Below are 19,443 nucleotides of genomic sequence, written 5' to 3'. Positions count from 1 at the left end.
GGTCTTCACGGTTGAGAATGTGAGGGAGATTCCCAGACCTGAGCCATTCTTTTTAGATGGCGAATATGAGGAACAGTCCCAGACTAAGGTGTCATTAGAGGAGGTTTTGGAACAAATTGATAAACTAAACAGTAATAAGTCAGCAGGACCAGATGATATTTACCCAAGAGTTCTGAAGGAACTCAAATGTGAAATTGCAGGACTACTAACCATAGCCTGTAACCAGCACTTAAATCAGCTTCTGTACCAGATGACCGGAGGACAGCTAATGTGACACCAATTTTTAAAAAGGGCTCCAGAGGTGATCCTGGCAATTACAGGCCTGTAAGCTGACTTCAGTACTGGGCAAACTGGTTGAAACTATAGTAAAGAACAAAAAACTGTCAGACACATAGATTAACATAATTTGTTGGGGACTAATCAACATGGTTTTTGTAAAGGGAAATCATGCCTCACCAATCTACTAGAATTCTTGGGGGGCTGGGTTGTCAACAAGAATGTGGACAAGGGGGATCCAATGGTTATAGTGTATTTAGATGTTCAGAATGCCTTTGGCAAGGTCCCTCACCAAAGGCTCTTAAGAAAAGTAATCAATCATGGGATAAGAGGGAAAGTTGTCTCATGGATTGGTTAAAAGATAGGACACAAAGGGTAGGAATAAATAGTCAGTTTTCAGAATGGAGAGAGGTAAATAGTGGTGTCCCCCACAGGTCTGTACTGGGACCAGTCCTATTTAACATATTCATAAACAATCTGGAAAAAGGGGTAAATGGTGAGGTAGCAAAATTTGCAGATGATACAAAATTACTAAAGATGGTTAAGTCCCAGGCAGACTGCCACGAGCAACAAAAGGATCTCTCAAAACTGGGTGACTGGGCAATAAAATGGCAGATGAAATTTAATGTTGATAAATTCAAAGTATCGCACATTGGAAAACATAATCCCAACTATACATATAAAATGATGGGATCTAAATTAGTTGTTACCACTCAAGAAAGAGATCTTGGAGTCACTGTGGATAGTTCTCTGAAAACATCCACTCAATGTGTAGCGGCAGTCAAAAAAGCGAACAGAATGTTGGGAATCATTAAGAAAAGGATAGATAATAAGACAGAAAATATCATATTGCTTCTATATAAATCCATGGTAAATCCATAAATCCAAGATGCCCACATCTTGAATACTGAGTGAAGACATGGTCACCCCATCTCAAAAAAGAGATATATTGAACTGGAAAAGATTCAGAAAAGGGCAACAAAAATGATTAGGGGTAAGGATCAGCTGCCATATGATGAGAGATTATTAAGACTGGGACTTTTCATCTTGGAAAAGAGACAACTAAGGGGGGATATGATTGAGATCTATAAAATCATGACTGGTGTGGAGAAAGTGAATAAGGAAGTGTTATTTACTCCTTCTCATAACATAAGAACTAGGGGCCACCAAATGAAATTAATAGGCAGCTGTTTTAAAACAAACAAAAGGCAGTATTTTTTTCACATAACGCACAGGCAACCTGTGGAACTCCTTGCCAAAGGATGTTGCGAAGGCCAAAACCATAACAGGGTTAAAAAAAGAACTAGATAAATTCATGGAGAATAGGCCCATCAGAGGTCAGGGATGGTGTCCCTAGCCTCTGTTTGCCAGAAGCTGGGAATGGGCGACAGGGGATGGATCGCTTGATGATTACCTGCTCTGTCATTTCCTCTGGGGCACCTCTGTTGGAAGACAGGATACTGGGCTAGATGGACCTTTGGTCTGACCCACTATGGTCGTTCTTATGTTGCTAGCAGAGACTGCTGTGAGGACGCATTAAGTCAATGCACTGCCTCCACCCTCCCATACCTTCTTCTAGCTCCTTAGCCATACTTCACTTTCCAGGCCAATACTGCCCACTTCTCACTTCAATTTTCATTCTGCAAAGTCTGCCCTGGAATGGACTTTCTGCCACTGGAGGATCCTCTATTGGGATCTACATTTTGGCAAAAGCTTTAGGATGAAACCTTGGCTCCCATGAAGTCAATGGCAAAACTCCCATTGACTTCAATGGAGCCAGGATTTCACATTTTTTATTAAAAAAACCCTCTCTATTGTATGTTTCTCTCTTTATATTTAAGCAAAAATTGTTGTCTTGTGCAGATGTAATTCCTAACTGTATCTGCCTAAACACAGCATTTCTAAATATTCTCCTTTTTTGCAGCTGGGGTAAGATTCCTTCTCCAGTCTCCTCTGATCGTTTTCTGCTTTTACTCTCATTTCAATGACAGCCTCTGTCAGCTTTAGGTTTCTTTTTTTACAACAAGCAACCAACCATACCTCTGTTTTTTCAAGTGGGAATTTACATTCTTCAGTAAGGTAAAAGCTTGGGTCAGCTTTGATTCTACCCTTTTGATCAAATTTCCAATACTAAGTCTGTCCTATATCAGTTATTTGGAATACAAATCTAATATACCATCCTCAGTTCCCTAGGAACAATAATAAATGTTTCTACTTTTTATATGAAATGGGATTGCACAAAGTTATAACCCTACAGCTCAGATTTTTCTCACATGGAACTATAAAGTGTTGTGAAATATTTCCTCTTCCTGAAAGTCAGCTATACTATACAATTTACAGTTCATGTTAAGTTCTTCTTGCAGCCCCTCTAGGTCTATCCAAGGTCATGTTAGACTTATATAAACTTTAATTTCTTCACTGCAGACTGCGTGTCTCAAACCTAGTTTTGCTAAGAGATTTACTCTGTTAGTGAACATGGAGAAAAATTCTAAAAGTTTCTTTGGTAAGTTCACATGAAATCCTGGTCCCATTTAACACAATGGCAAAACTCTCATTGATTCAAACAGGAGCAGGATTTGGCCTCTCAAGATGAGGAGGCTTTTTTCTCATTTCCATTTTCTTCTGTCCTTTTGCTATAAAGAAATGTTCACAGGAAAAGGAGACGTTCTATGAAAACACATCAACATCAAACATTATTAGTTCCTACAAACCAGTCCTGCTTTAGACTCTGCTTCTGGAATGTTGTGCATAAAGAATATTAGACTCATGATATATTCTAGCAAAAAATGGGCAGAGAAAAGAAGTAAAGCAACCAAAAAGGGAGAATCCAACAAAGTAGAGCCAAACCAGTCAGAGATTATCCTCATTCTCTGTTTGTTCAATGCCCTTTTTGCTTTCTACTTCATTATGCTGTCTCTGCCACATTTTATTTCAGTTTCCCATTAGAATCATCCCCGCAGGGCCCTAGAGAGAACAAAGCACCATCTCTGCTCACTGGGGTCTACCCTTCCTTTAACTTCCTCCTCCCCAGCAGGTACTGGGTCATATACTTCTTCTGCTCATTTACTATTACCTTCTCTCCCCCTCACAGGAAACTGCTGTGGTAAGTGGGGAGACCATGTTCCTGCTTCCTCTGCCCACTCATAGTCCAGCAGCCTACCACTCTATCAGTGAGCTTTTCCCCCTTTATAGCTAGAGGCTGCACTAGTAACTCACAGGGGGAGTTGGCTCAGTTGCAGGTAGCAAGCCAGTGGCTGGGAGGAAGGTTGCAATGGTCCTAATGCTGTTGGTGGAAACCCAGATGGCTCCTTCACAGCCACAAAACGGTCAGCTCTAACCAGCCAAGGAGGACACAGATCCACATCACAGGTAGCTGGTGCTCACTAACAAATAAGATACTCTTGGATTTGTATTAATATACCACTAGGGAACTTCCCAAGTGCCTAAAATCATGTAGCTGATACATAGCCCAATACCTCTCAAGATACAGTACTTGAAATATGCACCACTGTGGCTCATTTCAGGTGACATGTGATTGCTAAAGCATGTTAGTTTTCCCTATGGCTAGATGCCCACTGCAGGGTTTACACACACTGATAATATTTTCAGAACTAACAGAAACAGTTTACCGGTACTTTCCCCAGAGAAAGCATTTGCTTGGTGCTATTGCCAGGATTCTGGTAAGACTGGTATAATGATCCAGGAGGTTACATTTGTTGCTGGCTTAGTGAAAACTAATTACAGAATACACCATCAGCTTGGGGTGTCTGCTCTGGTTTCTGAGAGTCTGCCCCTGAGGTAGGCACTCTCAGTTGTGAGGCACTCCAGACAGCATGACACAGTTTATGACTGATGCTGGAAGATTGACAAGTATCTTTTTTTTTTGTTTAGCTTTTTTTATATCCAAGCTAGTGTTTACATTTTTTGAAGATGCAGCATCTACCTCAATCATATTATGTGGCAATGAGTTTTACAACTGGACTATGATTTGATTTAAAAAGCATTTCCATATATAATTTTAAAATTTGTTGCCTTATAATCTCAGAGAGTCCACACTTGTTCATATCATCAATGGGCAAAGTAAATAGCAAAGTTTTACTAGTTTTCTTTATGCTACCCATTATTAAATAATCTCAACTTTTCTTAATCTTCTTCTTTCCCAACACTTTTAATGTCTTCTCACATCAAAACCTACAATGTCCCAGATCATATTTGTTGCCCATTCCCTTAGGATGAATGGAGGGCACATGGAGCATATGCTGTGAGAAAAATACTGTGAGAAAAAAAAGCTACAAAAGCACCCAAATGCGCTCTTAATTCAAAGGACAAACACACTAGAGACTACCCAATGTCCTAGCAGTGCTGTCATCTCTGGAACCTTCTTGTAATGCTCAATCCAATCCCCACTAAATTATATGGATATACTCCTATGAATTCAGTGGACTATGCATTAGGTTCTTAATGAAGAAGAGGAGATGGTATGAATTCATTTGTAAAAATTATCTTTAATTGTTAAGCAATCCCAGTCTCTACTTTCTATGTGATGCTAAGCAAGTCGCTTAAGCTAACCTTTTCACAGATAGTAACTAATCATGTGTTCCTCATTTTTTTGGCTGCTTGACTTGAGACCATGGGGTTTGATGATCTTATATTCTCTGTGTGTCAGTTCCCTATCTGTAAATCAAGGATTATAATAGCCACTCATCTCATAGGGGTGGTGCAAAAATAAATTAATGTTTATTAAGCACTCAGATATTATAATGAGAGCCATAGAAAAGCTCATGAAGAAATTAATACTGTCTTTAGAGCAGGGTTTGAATATTGTGCAGTAAATAAGAAGTGGGGGCTACAGATGGAACAAGGAGGAGGAGAAAAACAAAACTACTGTCCATTCTGTGTACTAAATGAGAACATGAGTCCTGATTGGGGGTGGGGGGGGAGAAGAGTATTATATTATGTAATTAAAGACAGTACCATAATGCACAGGCAACTTTAACACTGACAATTCCTAAGTTCTGAGAGATTGACCTTAGTAATATTATTTAATACAGTTTGTGTGTGTTTAAAATAGAGAATCAGAGTATAGGGTCTTGGAAAGGGAAGGCATAGGTCTGCCACATAAGCATTACACTCTGATTTAGCAGAGAGTGAGTTTTGCTGCACTGCAGAATTAAGTTAAGCATAAACATTAACATAAACAGTTACACTGATAAGTTACCTAGCTCTATTGTAGAAATTGACTGTTCATAAACAGTTTGTTAACTTTCTACATAAACATGTTCTTGTCTCCTATAAACATATATATTCAGCAATTTTAAAATACTGACACATTCTTCACATCAGATTCACAGACTGAGCTTTGCCAAACATGTATCTTGGAATTTTGCAAGACTTTGCAACTGACAAAGAAGAATTAGATGCTACTGTTTTGGAACAAGCCACACAACCTAAATATTTAAGTGTATGACTTAACTCAAGATTTATTTGCTGTCTTTTACAGCTCTTCATATGTGTGGATTTAGTTGCAGCAGATGCATGGTAGTCGCACCCACTATGGCTATCATTCAAATCTGTACGTATGAATTTAATAAGTCACAAAACACAACACATCATGTAATTAAAGACTATCATAATGCATATACACAAGGGGGCCTAATTAAGGCAACCTTAATTCTGGTATTTCCTAACTTCTGAATGCTTAACTGTGCAACCTTAACATTCTTTTAAAGTATTTTAATATAATTTAAATATGTGTAATATGTGATCACACCAAAAGAACTCCTACTATTATGAGGTTTAATCTTGGGCAAATATTTATTTACACAAGTTAAAAAGTGTTTCTTTAGATTTCATAACAATGCACTTGTTGCACAGCAAGGTCTCAATGCTACGAAGATTTACTCATTACTTAACTTTTGAGTACTCACATTGATGTTCACAGGTCTACACATGAACCTAAAGTTAGGCACATGTTGTCAGCTCAGGAATTTCCCCCCAGTAAGTAATCTCTTTAAAAAGTTACATAAAGATAACATGGGGGAATTAAAATGGGTCAGAAAAGGCTGCTTAGTACTTACATCATCTACTTTCTTTTTAGCATGGGGTCCATATGTATCTTCAGAACCTAAAATCTGTATGTTAACTGCACAGTAATCTTCATATCCAAGCTGACTGAAAATAAGGCGAGTCCTGCAACAGATTATTTGTTATTAGCAAACTGCTTAAAAAAATTATATGCAGTAACAGTGCAGTCCATCAGTTTTAGTTCTGAGTGCTAGTTAAATTTGTATTTGAATACTTCTTATCTGGGCAAATTTACTGCTATATCATAGTGACAACATCAAATTGGTTATACTCAAAATATGTCCTGACCTCTTGATTCTAAATTTCTATTTATTTAAGTTATCTTAAAGATGCCCTGCAAAGGAAAAAATAAATGGGCTTGTACTTTACTTGCTTCATTCTGATGAAGAAAGCAAAATGTTATTAAAATGAATACATTCTGCTTGCTTTTACATTAGAAATTCAGCTCCTATATTTGCTTTTCCTAGAAGACTCTATGAATAATTAAGAAATACATGAATGACATCACAGGTACCAAGGAAGTGAAATCTACTTAACTGAGTTCAGGAGGGATTTTTATTCAGACTTTAAAATTCCTTGTTTTGTGTTAATCCCTATGTGAATTAAATGCCTAAAAACGGTTGGAAGAAAAGTTTTGTTGAATTTTTACCACCCCCAGCTCTTCTGTTAAGAGCTAAGAAGCTCTCAATACATTTCTCCGAGTCCTTCCCAGTGGAGACTTCCAACAAACACCAGGAAGACAAGACTTGACATTCCTAATGCGTCTATGGTTAACAATAAGCAGGAGGGAGGAAAGGGGGAAAACAGTGGAAAAGCATCTTTCCCACTTCCTTCATACTGCATTAAAAAAGCATAAATTTTTTTTTCATTGAAGGTCATCTTCAGCAGAGCCACAGATAATATAGGTTAACCTATATTTGCTAGATTTAGGATTTAACTTCAGATGGTATTTACATTACTTTTATTAATTAAAAGTAAATTGCCATAAAATTTAAATTTGAACTTTACCAGATGTCAAAACAACGGGAAGTGAGAAAAAATAATAGAAGTTACTCCATTCCAGATTCCATTCAACATGGTCTAGAGTAAAGAATCAGGAACTCCTGAGTCCTAATATGAGCTCAGCTACTGGCTCACTGTGGATAGTTCTACACTGCAATGAAAGACCTGTGGCACTGAGTCTCAAAGCTTGGGTGAACCAACTTGGGCTTGCAGGGCTTGGGCTGCAGGGCTAAAAATTGCAGTGGAGATGTTGAGGCTGGAGCCTGGGCTTTGAGACACATTCCCCACCCCAAACCATAGTAGTAGAAATTTTTCACTCTGCTAGGAAGCCTGTAGCAAATCAGCACAGCCCCCAAAGTAGGCTGCTCTGACTAGAGATGGGGAGAAGCCAAAATGGCTGGTGGATGCATTGATTCAGGAGAGAGACTCCAGAACAACTTGCACATATGGCTATGTGCCTCTAATGGATCCTCCGGAATCCGAACAGGTCTGGGTGGTATCCTTGGAACCTGGGGCAAAACCCTCTCTTTCTTTTACACAGAGATGGGCAAACCCCAGTGGCACTTACAGTTTGAATGTGTCTGTGTCTAAAATCCTCCAAATTCTTTCCTCAGCCTCAAACCAGAGACTCTATATAACCTCTCAATCCAAAAACCAAAAACTGTTGCCAGAGGTTGTTTTCTCTCTCAGAAGTAGCAAAACACTCTATAGAGTCATCTAGTGACATGGAGAAATACACACTAGAAACAAGCTTTCAGGGCTTTCACAGTGATTGCTGTAAGAGAACCCATAATTCTTAGTTTCTGCAAAGTCATTCAACTAGTAGAGGTGACATATTTTACAGATACAAAAAACCAGGCAAGTAACCCAACTAAAAATTGTCATAATAACTCCAGTCCATTGAAACTGCAAGAAAATATCAATATTTTAAAAATGACAAGAGGTCAAAATTAGTACAGACAGAAAGTTCAACTTTGTGAAGGCGGTAAATAGGAAGGTAGTATATAACTAAAAAAAAAAAACAAAAAAACAAAAAAAAACACCACAACCACCACCCAGCACTGTAAAATGCCCTTCTGTTTCCCTTTACCAGTGTCAGTGCTTCCTTAACACATACCAAGTATATGAGGCAACACCATGTATCTGCCACCCTTACATAGTTCCACCAGTTTAAGAGATTTTATACATTCAAAAAGGGAATTACATTAAAACCGACAGAATCTTTCACACCAGTGGAAGATTTTAAAAACACCTATTGTACATGCTCATTGAATTGTCATTACACATGGGACCAGCAGTGAAGTGACCAATATATTTATATTAATCTAAAGGGGATTCATAAATACGTTACTCATTATGGTAAAAATTTGCAAATTTGGGTGCCTAAAATCAGGCACCTAAATTCATATTTATGACACCAAAATACAAGTAGCCAAGATTTTTCGAAGCACTGAACAACCCTGCACCAAATGAAGTAAACAGATGCATATAAAATTTAGGTGCTTAAGTTTGAAATATGTTCTGTGGGCAACTTTCAGTACATAGCTATGTCCTGTGGGTCCTTTGACCCAACCCTTGTTGTGGGATTTGCAGTTGTCCTACTGCAGCACTAAGAGCATCGCTGCTCTACAAAGTGCCTATCCAAAGCAGCATTATGGTTAGCTGGGCTTCCTATAGAGGCTAGCTCAGTCCTGACTTGGCAGGCACTTTAACTCAAATACGGGTGGATGGATTAAAGTGGAGATGGAGGGTATTTCTTTACTTTGAATGGAATTCATTCCTTTCTCTGGATACTACCCAACCATGTACTTACCTGGGATAACCTGCTAGCAACATAATGATAATTTTGAAGAGCACTTTATGTGCCTTTGCAATGCACTAGAATGTGCACACACACACACAAAATCCCAAGGGGAGACACTCAAGACCACTCATAAGGCTTCTGCAAATTCTTCATTTTGAACAATGGAGAGGAAGGAAGGCAAGAATGAAGAAGTCAAAGATATCATTTGTCACAAGCTGAAGCTAGTGGTGCAAGCAGTCTGCAGAATTCTAAGGGCAGTCTACACTAGGAGTGCTACATCAGTGTAGCCTGTCTGCTGAAGATGCTCTATGCCAATGGGAGAATGCTCTCCTATTGGCATAATTACTCCAACTCCCCAATAGGTAGAAGCTATGCCAGTGGGAGAGCATCTCCTGCTGACATAGCGCCTGTATGGACAGTGCTTAGGTCACTGCAACTTGCGTCACTCAAGGAGGTATCTTTTTCACACCCTTGAGCAACCTAAGTTACATCAACTTAAGCGGTAAAGTAGACCTGCCCTAAGCAGAGTTGCACATTAAGAGCATGTAAGCCCATTACTCTGGGATCTGCACTGGATTCCAATACATTTCTGGATAGAATTGAAGATGTTGGTTTTAATCTATACATCCCTAAAAGTTTGAGACCTCTGGCTTGTACACACAGGGAAGTTAGTGAGCAATAAGCTAGCATGTGAATTTGAAGTGTACTAGCTACTCCACATTAAAACCCCCTGTGGACACTCTTACTGAGCACTAAGAATTCCCTTTGGTGGTTTAACTTAGCACATTTTGTGCATCGTGCATTAAACTAATGTTCACAATGGCACTCTTAGTGCATGGTAAAAATGTCCATAGTGGGAGTTAGTGGGGAGTAACGAGTGCGCACTAGTTACTGTGGCCTTTTTTCCTGTATAGCCAAGCCCCTATTTACCTGGGAGACTGCATCCCTCCCATTATAGTTCTGCAGAACCAAAATCAGCAGAAGCACTTGAGTTGGAGTTCCTTCAATATACACAAAAGGGCACTGTTGGCAGAGTATTCTCTGATAGGGGTCATTGATTGTAGCACTCTTCTCCACCCTTGGGCCAACAGAGCTCAGATGCACTAAACTTCTGGGCATCTATTTAATCCCCTTTTTGTTCAGGTGGAAGTGGATGTGTTTTATAAGCAGTCTTTTATGTTACAATTTCTAAATGTAGGGGAGGATATGGACACCTATAGTTTTTAAAGTTTGAAGTAAAATAAGTAAAATGTACTCAGGTTCCAAAATGACTAATAAGGTCCTCAGGGTGCCTTAGGACAGAAAGTGGCCCCTGATCAAAAGTTAGCAAGCTATTCAGTTCACTAGGTCACCAACTTCTCGCACTATTCAGAAACAATTGTGACAAAGCTCTGTCCTTGTCTCTGTGGGTCCCACGTTTCCTGGCAGATTTCGCTAGCCTCAGAGGCTCACTGTGACCCTCCATGTAACCCTTCTCTCTCTCTAGAGACAAGCATCACAGTCTACTGAGCCATGTTCATCATAAGCCAGCAAGGGAGGTGAGGAGAAGCTATCCTCCCTTGCACAGTCTCTGTTGTCTCCCAGTCTCAGTGATTAATCGGGGGGTGGGGGGTGCAAAGGGGGGAGCCCAGGCCCGCCCTCTACACCAGGCTCCAGCCCAGGGACCTTAATAGTATCAGCTATGGTAGCTGACCTTTTAGAAACATGACACATACAATTCCCTGGGCTACTCCACACAGCAGCCCCCACTTCCTCAAGCTCCACTTCACCCTTACCTCAGGGCCTCCTTCCTTGTGCCTGATATGGTGTGTACTGCTCAGTCTCTCCAACAGCACAACTTCCTCCCACAGCTCCTAACATCCACACCCACCTGACTAACTGGGAGGCTTTTAACTAGTTTCAGCCAATCCCTGATTGGCATCAGGTGTCCCAATCAACCTAGCGTTCTCCCTGCCTTCTAGAAAGTTCTTAATTGGCCCCAGGTGTCTTAATTGACCTGGAGCAGCTACCATGTAATTTATTCTGGTACCCGGGATTTGTTTAGCCTGGAGCTAATATATCTATCTCCCACTACTTTTCTATAGCCATCTGGCCTTGCCCCGTCACACAATCTATTTGCTGATAAATCATGTCACTAGTATTTTGTAGCTGTATAATAATTTTATGGAGAAAGAAAAAGGTTCTATAATTTACACCATTTATATCTTGAAATGTCCTTCCACGTAAAAGGATACCAGGTAGCGAGGCTCTCTCGTTTAAATTAACTAAATGGTAAGATTGATATTCTGGTCTCAGAGCTGAGATATAGTGCAGCCAGCAGATGTCAACCTGGATTCTGTCTTGCCTTACAATTTCTGCAACCCCGTTAAAATCAATGGGGTTTCATGAGGCCTAAGTCAAGGATATCTCCCAGTTGATACAGCTGCCATATTATTAGTACAGTTTACCATTATATTTTGATTTTAAATTTAAAAGGCAAAATAAAGCAGATCTATAATAAATACTCACCTTTTCAGAATGCTTTCCGCAGTTTGTCTTCCCTTTTCCACTGCCTTTGGCCCTACCACTGGGCAGACAGCTGTAGCTCTAAAACCATCCAGGTAAGTGGCATTTACCTAGTAATTAAAGGTTATAAAATGAACTGAGGGATTTCTCATAGTTTACTGTAAAAGGTATTTTTTTCACTAGATATTTTTTCTTCCTGCATTTTCCTCCACCCTTCAAGCACTTCTAGTCTATTAGCATGCCCCTCCACTCACCACTTACCAAAGCTATACATATTTAGATCTTTCCTCATAGGTCATGCAATAAAGTCTAAGTTTTTGTTTTGGTTTAGTTTTTTGGGGGGAGGAGTATGTAAGCAAGAAATTTGTCCATCCATTATAATGGTATCTGAGATTCTGAGTAAACAAAAGTTTCTACAAAACTAATATATAAATATATAAACAAGTCTTATGAATGTCATATTGATTTTTCAGAACAAAAATTAAGCAATTTTAAATATTTTAAAATATTTAAATATCCCATTTTAAATATTTATCATTTTAATTACAGTATATATTCTAAAAATATCTCTAAACAAGTATATTTTGAAATGGCCTATTGACTTATTTACAATTAATTCTAGTACTATTTTAATGTTCTATAATACATGAAAAAGGAAGTGCATATTTTAATCAATTTTTCTTTACACAAAATATTTTATGTCTAAATTATTTGCTGATTCATTCAAATGCTCATTAATTAAATGATTCTGACACTATCCTTATGTGAAACGTAATGCTTTGTTTATCCAGTGTCATTTATAGAATATATTTATTCTTTTTAAAATGATCTTTTTTTAAATCAAAATAGGCAATGATTAGTCCACAATGAAGAATACTTGCTACTGAAATCTGATTCTGGAAAACAAAGCAATCAGAGTTCTATCAGTGAACAATCAGAAATCCTCTTAATTATTTATTTTTAAAGGTATTCTTTAAAGTTCAAAAACAACTGAAACTTTCCCCGCCCCCAAACTTGAGGAAAATGTTTGCTCCCAGGCACAGACCACACAGAATGAGTATTTTTATTCTAACATTATGTATTAGAAATCTTGATCTAACACCCAAAAGACTGAAAAAAATATAAAGGGCAGACCAGTTAATTTTGTACAGAAGGTGGAAACTATGTTTACCAAAAATGAAGACATCGTTAATTAGGTGAATGTTATGGCAAATCCAGTTATAGATTATGTAGTCAGTACTGTGACAGTTAAGGACAAAATATATTCCTTTATAACACAGACATAAAGATGATTATTAGAAAAATAATGCATGAGTGGAAAACTTAAGGATTGTTTGAGCACCTGAGAAAAATGAAATAGGAGCTATTCATTTATCTGAAAAAGAGTTAGTAATATACTCCAATCCAATGATTTTAGAGATTACTTTGGCTTCTGCACTGAGATCACCTATGTCCAAAGCCATACCTCCATCTTCTTTGAAAACAATACTGCTTAATTTTTAAAATATTAAATAAACTTTATAAAGTGGTCATTTAAACACTACCTTTAGATATTTTTATTATATACAAAAAATAAAAAAAACCTTTCAAACTGGTAGAAATATTTTAAATGTAATCACTGGACTTTTAAAAAAGGTATGTCTGAGCTATAGTTTAATCACAAACAATAGTGTCACCGTATTTACAAATTATACACCTTCTCTAAAAGAAGAATTTAAAAGTTTTAAATGGATCCAGTCAAATCAACTCTGCTTTGTTATCTCACTATTAAGAGCAGTTTTAATTTATGGATCCAATCTTGTTCCCAAGGAAAGTCAGTTGAAGTTTCGCTATTGTGTTAAATGGGATTAGGCTTGCCCTAGTTGTACTTTGATGCAGTTGCCTAAACTGGTGTCCCTGCAGGGGTAGAGACTGTAACAACACATAAATTAAAAAAAGCTTTGCACGTACATAGCATCTTCCAATAGAGAAATAACAAAAGACTTTACAAACATTAATTCATTAATCTTTCACAGCACTTTTATCTGACTAAAGAATTATCTTGATATGAGTAATTATGCAGTGTTTGGTCTCTGAGAGTCATGTGCTTATTATGTTTCACATTGAAGCAAGACAAGATTTGAGCGCTAACCCGGGGCGGATTTACCATTAAACCCAGGGTGCCCTGGCACGGGGCCCCCCAACAACAGGGGCCCCAGGGCCGGGCACTCAGGCAGCTCAGCCCCAGCGTGCCCCACGCGCGGGGGCTGCTCGACAGGGTGGGACTGCCGGGGGGCAGGGGAGCAGGCGGGAGGTGCGGGTGGCGGGAGCGCCACGAAGGCGGGCTGGAGGACTCAGGAGAGGCACAGAGCGGCCGCGCAGCCGCCGGAGTGAAGCAGCGCTTTGAAGGGAAAACCGCTGCTTCTCTCCCGCCGCGCGCCTGCCTCCCGATTCCTCCGGCCCGTGCTCGCAGGCCGGATTCAGAAAGGGGGTGGGGCTTTATGGGCTGCAGCCCAGGGCCCCCCCTGGGCTGCAGCCCCTAATGCCCCTGCATTCCGGCCCTGCTTGGCGGACGGGCAGTGGCTTAGAGAATCACGGCCAGTGGGAGCTGTGGTGGCGACACGGAGCCACCTGCACCCCCCGCGCCAAACAAGAGTTGCCCCAGGTAGGCGCTCCGCACCTCAACCCCCAGCCTACCCCAGCCCTGAGCCCCCTCTCGCACCCTAACTCCCTCCCAGACCTCGCACCCGCAGCCCTGAATCCCCTCCCGCACCGAAATTCGCACCCAGACCCTGCACCCCCAGCCCACTCCCGCATCCTAACACCCAGACCCTGCACCTCCAGCCCTGAGCCCCCTCTTACCCTAATTCCCTCCCAGACCCCACACCCCAATCCTGAGCCCCTTCCCACACTCTAACTTCCTCCCAGACCCTGCACCCCCAGCCCTGAGTCCAAAGAGGAGAACAGAGAAAAAAAGAATGAAGAACGGGATGGTGGAGATAAAAGAATAAAAATAAAGCTGAGCACAGGGCCCCACTAACTCTAAATCTGCCACTGGTGCCAATTTACAAATAAAGACAACTATAATTAAAACAGGGTGGATAAAAACCAATGATTTTTTTAAAAAATTAAAAAAAAAATCAGATTTTTTAAATTTAAATTGGATTTTTTTGATACATTGCTTTTTGAGGAAAAAACCTATCTAAAGATAGTTTTAATTAAGATATCTTTGAGCTATAATGTATCTCATCATGGAATAGGGATTATAAATTCTAATTCTATAATATGAGACAATATATTCATGTAACATTTAAGAAAAGTTGTGTAAAGGAGTTCCAATAGTTCATGGATTAGGGACCCAATCTTACGGGTTCCAGGGGCTTCTGTATAGATTATGTAGATTAATCTTTCTATCTACCCAATGACAGGTTTCAGAGTAACAGCCGTGTTAGGCTGTATTTGCAAAAAGAAAAGGAGTACTTGTGGCACCTTAGAGACTAACCAATTTATTTGAGCATAAGCTTTCGTGAGCTACAGCTCACTGCATCCGATGAAGTGAGCTGTAGCTCACGAAAGCTTATGTTCAAATAAATTGGTTAGTCTCTAAGGTGCCACAAGTACTCCTTTTCTATCTACCCAATGTGATTCAGTGCTCAGTCTAGAAGATACCCATCAGAGATGCTTAGTTTTGCAGTTCTCAAACTGTGGATTTGTGTCTCCAGAGATAACGGGAAATGTTTTTAAATAAATAATATATAGAGGTGAGAAATACCAGACCTCAACCCTATTGTCCCTCTGCACATTTGTGTACACAGAGTCAATCCCTTACCTCTCTCTAAAAGTGCAAACTTTCAAAAAGTTCAATGAATAGAACATTGTTAGGGGCAGAATAGATCTGGACAAGGAGAAGAAGTCTGGAGATAAATGTGAGAAGGGAGGGACAGGGAGTAGAAACAAAAGTGAAACTGTTTGAGCAGCATATTCCAGAAGTCTTGAGGTCTTTCTGTGTGTAGCCTTTATTGATTTGAGATCTATCATACCATTCTCTCATTAGAAGGGAAAACCTATAATAGCCGCAGGCTGTAAAAGAGGTCCAGTTTGGGAATACTTTAATGAAGTTCCTCTACCTGTGGGTAAGACAGGCATATGTGCAAAATGCAAACAGTGCAACAAAGAAATGCAAGGCCTTGTTGCCCGAATGAAACAACATCATGAGAAGTGTTTCTTCTCAGGAGGAAGCTGCGTTGAAGATGATGAAAGGAACATATCTGAACATGCAGGATCTTCAGGTTGGTAAACTTTTTTATTTCATACTTCTTTCTTAAGAGCTGCTTGTCTTCCTTCTGGACTATTCTTCAATTCTCATGTTTGAGCAAAAAATATAGTTGGTCATAGACAATGCTGCAAACGTATCCAAGATGAGAAGAAATTATTTAGAAGAGAGTCCCAAGCTAATAACGTACGGTTGCAGTGCTCAATTGATGCACCTCTTAGCCAAAGACTTCAGTGTTCCAGAAATAAAGGCTAATGTTGTTGAAATTGCGAAATACTTCCGTAACAACCAATCTACAGCAGCTGCTCTGAAAAAAGTGGGACGAACCAAGCTAACTCTCCCACAAGACGTGCGGTGGAACTCAGTAGTGGACTGTTTTGAGCATTATATCAAGAACTGGCCTAATGTGATGACTGTTTGTGAACAAAATAGATGGCACTGTCACAGCCAAAATCCTCAACATTGGGCTTAAGAGAAATATTGAATACATGCCTAGTACCCTGAAGCCTATTTCTGAAGCCTTGAACAAAATGCAGTGAAATAGCTGTTTTATTGCTGACGTTGCTGAAATTTGGAAGGAACTGAATGAGATCTTAAAAAGAGAAATATGCAACGACTGAGTTAAATTACAAGCATTAAAAAAACAAATGGGACAAGCACTGTCTCCAGCTCATTTTCTTGCAGATATTCTCAATATTCGGTACTAGGGTCAAACCTTAACTGCTGAAGAAGAGGAGTTGGCTATGACATGGACACCCAGCAATCATCCCTCTGTAATGCCAACTATAATAAACTTTAGAGCTAAGGGTGAACCATTCAAGAAATCTATGTTTGCTGATGATGTTTTAAAGAAAGTCACACCAGTGAACTGGTGGAAGTCACTTAACCACTTGGATTCAGAGATTGTTGAAGTGATAACCTCACTTTTAACAGCAGTGGCTTCTTCTGCTGGTGTAGAAAGAATATTTTCTTCCTTTAGACTAATTCATTCCAAATTGAGAAATTGTTTGGGACCTGAAAAAACAGGAAAGCTTGTTTTTCTTTTCCAGATTATGAACAAACAGGAAAATGAAGGTGAAGACAACTGAGTTAGCTGCAGAAGCCAGTATTTTAAGTTTATCATGTTAACCTGGCTGACAGTCGTTTTGTTTTTTTAAATACTTTATTTAACTAATTTAGTTAACAATTTAAACAAAAACAAACGTGATTTTGAAAAACCTGAATGTTTAACTAAATTCAAAAATTCATATGCTTGTTTTGTTAAAATATTAACATTGTTGTTTTAGTTAAACAAAACAATTTAAATGTGTGTCTGCTGATGTTCTTCTCCTAATACAGCCTGGCAAGAAAATCCTCCTAATATTAATGATAGTTCACCTCCCAGTAACTTCATAAATATCTGCTTCAATTACCTTTGGTAAATTAAATAACCAAACAATCATTTATTTTCTGATATAGCTGTAGAACTAATTTGAAAAGTTTTCAAAATAAATCACTTTAAAAATGTATACTGTGTGCCTTCTAAAAATGAAACCTGCATCTAACTCTGAGTTGTGAAAAATATGTATTAAGGTTGTAACAACCAACAAGAATGTTCTTTTATGTAGAAATCCATGATTAAATCAAGTCTTCCTGACTAGTGATTTAAATCAAATCCATCCTGAATTAAAATATAATTTTGTGACTGAAAGCAGAATTTTATAATTAAAGCATCATCTCAGTCTTAATTACTGTGGTGTACTGTGGACTTTCCAAAAAGACTTATTACATAACATAACATAACCTCAATTTTGTATATAGCAATTTCACTTGTGTGTGTTAATATACTAAGTGTGGAAAAATAAGGGTTTCACGTGGTAGTAGTTTTGCCTTTTTCTCCAAAATACCAACATTTCATAAATCAAGAGCATTTCATTCTATATAATTATCAAAGCAATAAGAAAAGAACCTTATAAAACGTTGAAGGCGGTGATCCTTTTGCTCCATGAATTTTCACTGCCCCACCTTCAATACCTACAATGGTTAAAAACATCGATTTTAATGACTTCAATATAATTTCTGAGAAAGTACTATCAATTCATCTTATGTGACACTATACAAAACAAAAATGTTATGGATACTCCTGTCATCAAGATCCATGCAAAAGAGAGAGTTTTCTATTGAACAGCCACATCTGCATTAGCAACTCAAGTATCAAATCTGTGGAGTATAAATCCATGGATTTATCTTCAGTTTGCCTTTTAACTTAACTGTTGAAATATTTATTCACAGAGTATTTGAATACGTAACACATGACATGGCCTTAGGACTCAACTGTTGTCTTCTGCTCAATTGCCAGTGATGACACACAAATCTATAATTCTCAGCAAATTCAAGGATTTAAGCATTTTTTTAAAATTCATAAACTTTTGACACTCAACAGCATATAAGGTGAAATACTTGGATCTTTGGGATTGTGACCCGATCCCCTCCCCTGACTGAGGAGGCCTGCACAGAAAGGGAGTTGGAAAGAGAGCAGCTGGTGGCAATGTATCACACCACTGACTGCTGTTGGCTGGAGTGGGTTGGGCTGCCTCACGTGGGAAAATTAAGGAATTCACATTTGGAGAAAGACAAGAGTCTGTCCGGAGAAACATGGTAAAAAAATGTGTCCTGGCTGGCAAAAGTTGTATAAATGTAGGCCCTATATAGCCTTAATCTTTTTGTTGATAAAAGTAACAAGATAATCTAGAGAACATTTCAGGGCAAATAACGTACTTGACAGTGCAGATCGTAACACGAGCGAGGAGTCAGTCAAAGCACTGCCTGCCTAGTTTTAGGGCTTGATCCTGTACCCACTGAAGTCAACAGCAATGTTTCAATTGACTTCAGTAATGCAGGATCAGGGTCTTACTCAAAAATAGTATGTATAAACCCACCTACATCTAAATATGATGCAGTTTATCACTAACAAATCTATGCCTGAGAGTGTTTAGCAAAATATGAAAGCCATCATACAAATACTCTGAACTTCATGGAGACCAAAAATAAAGAGAACTTCTTCAGACATTTTCTGAAGAATGAAAATTTACAATAATCTTAAATGTCAGTGTCAAAACTACAACAGCAAGGTTCATTTAGTGTTAATTTCAATTGCCCCTCTGCTATTATAGAATAATGTCTGTACAATCAAACGGAAGATTTGCAGGATTTTTACACGAGGTGAAAAAGAAATGCATGACATCCATCAACAAAAGGAAAACAGAAAGAAAACCTCTTTGTTCAAACACGTATTGTAACTAATCCTGCAGTACAACAAAATCAGCAATGTGAACATCAAAAATAGATAGCCTGCCCTGTTCTTTCTGGTGTACATGTCAAAGCACTTAAAACTAAAAGTATTTAAGAAATCTGTCTATCTTCCATCTGTTATATTTCTAAGAGGAGGACTAACTGAAAGTTCATGTGAAAGTTCATTTTAAGTTCAAACGTGTCATATCGGGTCATTTACAAGCTAAAAGTTCATTGGAAGGTTAAGGTT

General features: G+C 38.8%; 1 protein-coding gene across 1 annotated transcript in view; it reads right to left on the bottom strand.

Moving 5' to 3' along the window:
• Positions 1–19,443, bottom strand: part of LOC141986539 (uncharacterized) — a 99,065-nt gene that overhangs the window by 50,699 nt on the left and 28,923 nt on the right. The window contains exons 10-12 of the mRNA XM_074951114.1: positions 17,872–17,936; positions 11,675–11,781; positions 6,354–6,465 (exon numbers count right to left, since the gene is read on the bottom strand). Coding sequence (XP_074807215.1) covers positions 6,354–6,465; positions 11,675–11,781; positions 17,872–17,936 — 284 coding nt within the window. The remainder of the gene's footprint in view (positions 1–6,353; positions 6,466–11,674; positions 11,782–17,871; positions 17,937–19,443) is intronic.

Source organism: Natator depressus, chromosome 4, assembly GCF_965152275.1.
Source record: "Natator depressus isolate rNatDep1 chromosome 4, rNatDep2.hap1, whole genome shotgun sequence".
In the NCBI taxonomy this organism is placed as follows: Eukaryota; Metazoa; Chordata; order Testudines; family Cheloniidae; genus Natator; species Natator depressus.
The sequence above is the reverse complement of the archived record's forward strand: the minus strand, read 5'-3'. Positions and strand labels throughout refer to the sequence as shown.